Source organism: Corylus avellana, chromosome 1 (assembly GCF_965113065.1).
Source record: "Corylus avellana chromosome 1, dhCorAvel1.hap1.2, whole genome shotgun sequence".
Classification (NCBI taxonomy): Eukaryota; Viridiplantae; Streptophyta; class Magnoliopsida; order Fagales; family Betulaceae; genus Corylus; species Corylus avellana.
Window position 1 is genome coordinate 14,878,929 of NC_142490.1, and position 3,432 is coordinate 14,882,360.

The 3,432-nt window shown below is 33.9% G+C and overlaps 1 protein-coding gene across 2 annotated transcripts; it reads right to left on the minus strand.

Moving 5' to 3' along the window:
- Positions 1-1,146, minus strand: LOC132171535 (transcription factor MYB78). Of its 2 annotated transcripts, none has more exons than XM_059582875.2 (3): positions 923-1,146; positions 690-819; positions 1-592 (listed from the first exon to the last, which is right to left on the minus strand). In XM_059582875.2, the coding sequence occupies exons 1-3, from the start codon at positions 1,077-1,079 to the stop codon at positions 40-42; spliced, it is 840 nt and encodes a 279-aa protein (XP_059438858.1). In that variant the 5' UTR covers positions 1,080-1,146; the 3' UTR covers positions 1-39. The 2 variants fall into 2 exon arrangements, with proteins under 2 accessions (XP_059438858.1, XP_059438857.1); XM_059582874.2 differs by having other exon boundaries at positions 690-828.
- Positions 1,147-3,432: the final 2,286 nt, after the last annotated feature.

The following is a 3,432-nucleotide window of genomic DNA, read 5'->3' on the forward strand; positions in this document are numbered from 1 at the left end:
TTGAATGCCTAAATGCGTCACGTAAGAGAATTCTATTATTTAGAGTGCATCACAAAGCTGCTGTTGCAAAAACCACATGTTCTCATCACTCCACAACCCGTCCAATGAGTCCCCACCACCAAACCATCCATTGCTATGCTCCAATGCTTGGATATCCATGCCCGGTTGGCATGAGACCGGCCCGTTTTGTAGATTATCCGGGTAATTATTACCGCCCGATAAATCATGACATTCGGTTACATCCGAAATCGACGAAACTTGGGCCTCCGACGAATCCGATGAAGCACCGCCACCCGATATTGCGGGCATGAAATAAGGGTCAACCGGGTCGGTCCCAAACGCGCCAACCTGACTTGGGTTGACCCCAGCTGTGTGGTTACTGGTGGAGGCTGGTTGATCCGAGTAGGGTTCGGATGTGGCCCGGATCCGCTCCATCATCCGGGGAATCCATACGTAACGCATGGCGTCTCTAAACTGTTTGCTATTGACGTCACATTTGAGCTGCTTAGCCTGCTTTTGGACCCTCGTTCTCCAATAGTTTTTTATCTCATTATCTGTTCTCCCAGGCAAATATTGCGCTATTTTGGACCACCTATAATGTTTCAAAACATTAACCCAATATTAAATTTGATCCATTAATTATATATATATAGTCAATAAATGGAATAATGATGACAAAAAGTATATACCTATTGCCCCAACGAGAATGGAGCTCAAGAATCAATAGCTGTTCTTTGAGATTGATATTTCCACGCCTAACATCAGGACGCAAGTAGTTCAACCACCTTAATCTGCAGCTTTTTCCGGTTCGCTTCAGACCTGTAAAAACTGAAAAATTCGGTTATGGGTTCTAAAATTTGTTTTTTTTTTTTTCCTGATAATTAATTAAGGAATTGGGTGTGGATGGTGATCAATTAATTACCTGCGCAGCGAGCAACGGAGTTCCAGCGACCCTCGCCGTGGATGGTGACGTAAGTCTTGAGCATGGAATCCTCTTCAGCCGTCCATGGACCTCTCCTGATGATGATGTCACTCACCTGCTCTGCAGACCCAGAAGCTAATATCACGTGACCCTCCATGGATCCCAGCTGGGCGAATTAAGGAGATGTTTGGATGTAGAGAAGATGTTGGGTTTTTTGGATTAAAGTTGAGAGATAAGAAGGGGATTATATATAGAAGAAGTCATGGAAGACCATGTCACTAATAAAGAAGAAAAAAGTGGCTTCATATACGTGAAAGAACACGCCACAACTAGTGTACTATTTGTTTGATTATTTAAATAATATTGCTAAGCGAATAATTAAGCAAAGAAGACTGGCTAGCTTACTTCTTCGGGTTTGACCCTTTGAATTTTTGTGATTTGCCCCTCACACACGCGCATACACGAATCGACCGTCCATGTTTTTTATTTTTTTTATTTTTATAATAAGATCAAGTTTCAACATGTTTTTTATTTTATTTTATGGTCTTATACCATGTTTTTGTTTTTACCTTGTGAAGTTGATGGGAGACCGGATTAATTATATAATTATTCACAACCGACCCCTACTAATTAAGCCTCTACCATCTCTCGTACGTGGTCTAAACTCTAAACTAGGATTAGGGTTTGGCTAGGCTCCATACAATTAATATTTTAGCCCACAGTTTGTGTACCACTTGTGAGAAGGGCATTGATCGACTTTGTGGGATTAGAAGCAAATTCCTTCAATCCTTCTCTTATTAGAATTGATCTCTCCTTACTCATTTCTTTGAATTTAAAGCTTTTTCCACATGCTATTACAAATTTTTCTACCAATATTTCTGTTAGAATATAAGAAAAATATATAATATTTTAAATACAAGTATCGGTCCATAAATAAAAAATATTTGATATTAACATAATTATTAAATATATTGAAAATATTGTATATTTTCTATATATTCTAACAATTTCAAAGCTTGTGATTCTTGCATATTTTTTTCTTAATAGGATTAATAAAGCATTTTGGTAATTAATAATTTAACATAGTATGATAATGAACATTTTGAAATGAAACTTTGTCCACAGTCAACTCCTTTTTTTTCTTCTTCTTCTTACAATTTCAAACATGTGTTTTTCTATTTATTTATTATTATTTGTTTATTTTTATAAACATGCGTTAGGTGATGAAATTAAGAAGAGTCGTAAGAAAATTGATGCAAATAACAAGTATAGTCAATTTATGTAGCTGGTGCCATTTAGACTTGAAGTAAACTTTTTGAGTGATCAATGGGATAAGACTGACGCAATTTATTCTCAACACGCCGACAAAAAGAATCGTCTCTACTACTCTAGCTCTCGTCAACTTCCAAAATTTGAATAATCGAAAACTTGTTTTTCTCAAGGAAAAATATTTATATTATTTATGTTACATTACGTTTATTCATAATCAAGCCACACACACACAGAGATATATATATAAATTGCATATTGTTTTAGGTTAGATATTTTCCTCGTATTATTACGTGACCTGTTATGCCACTTAAAAGAAAAATAAGAATACATCCCTTGGATGCATGGTTGAAGGCAATAGTTTTAAATTTAGAGTACTATAAAGGATATTATAATCATTATGACAATTTTTTTATAGACTGGTGTGACATTTTATAATTGATAAAAGGATTAAGTAAAAATCTAATTTATTAATTTAATTAGTTAATAGTTAGTTAACCTATATATCAACCATGCATACAATGACAGAATTAGAAGGGAGCTGGGTAATTAAGGTCCATATATGCATGCAGGACCCCCTTCCCCCTTCTACTTACAAATTTATATATAATTATAATATTTACTCATTTATTGTTAAATATTTAAATAAATATAGCTAAAAATCTTAAGATATTTATACATCGTAATGTAATTTTTCGGCCAAGTTTGGCTTACATCAAAATTAGACTTGATCGTTTATTAATGTTTTGGGTCCTTGATGCAAATGACGGGTGACGTACGTATGTCGTCTTGAAGCTAGTTATATGAGTTATTTATCTTTATTATCTTTATTATTTAAATTTGTGTGATTGAAGTATTTATCATTTATGTTATCTTAGTAGTAGTTAAGTTTACCAAATAAGAAGTTATTGCCTATATAAATTTCAATGCGTAACCAAGTTTATTTTAATTAATAATGAAAGTATTTTAGTTTTTAATTAGGCTATTGATCAAATGAGATTTTTCTATCAGAGGTGTGACGTACTCCTCTTTTTTTTTTTTGGTAAAACTCTATCTAAATTTCATTTTTTATCAGTGAAACTCTGATCAACGTGAGTTTATCTATCTTTTCTTTCTTTAATCATTTGTCATGCATCGATCATCTCTCCTTTAATTTAATAAGAAATCATAGTTTTGTCCCTCTCTCCTTGCCTACATATATATACCGTCTTAATCATTTCAATAAACTATCACATCAATCT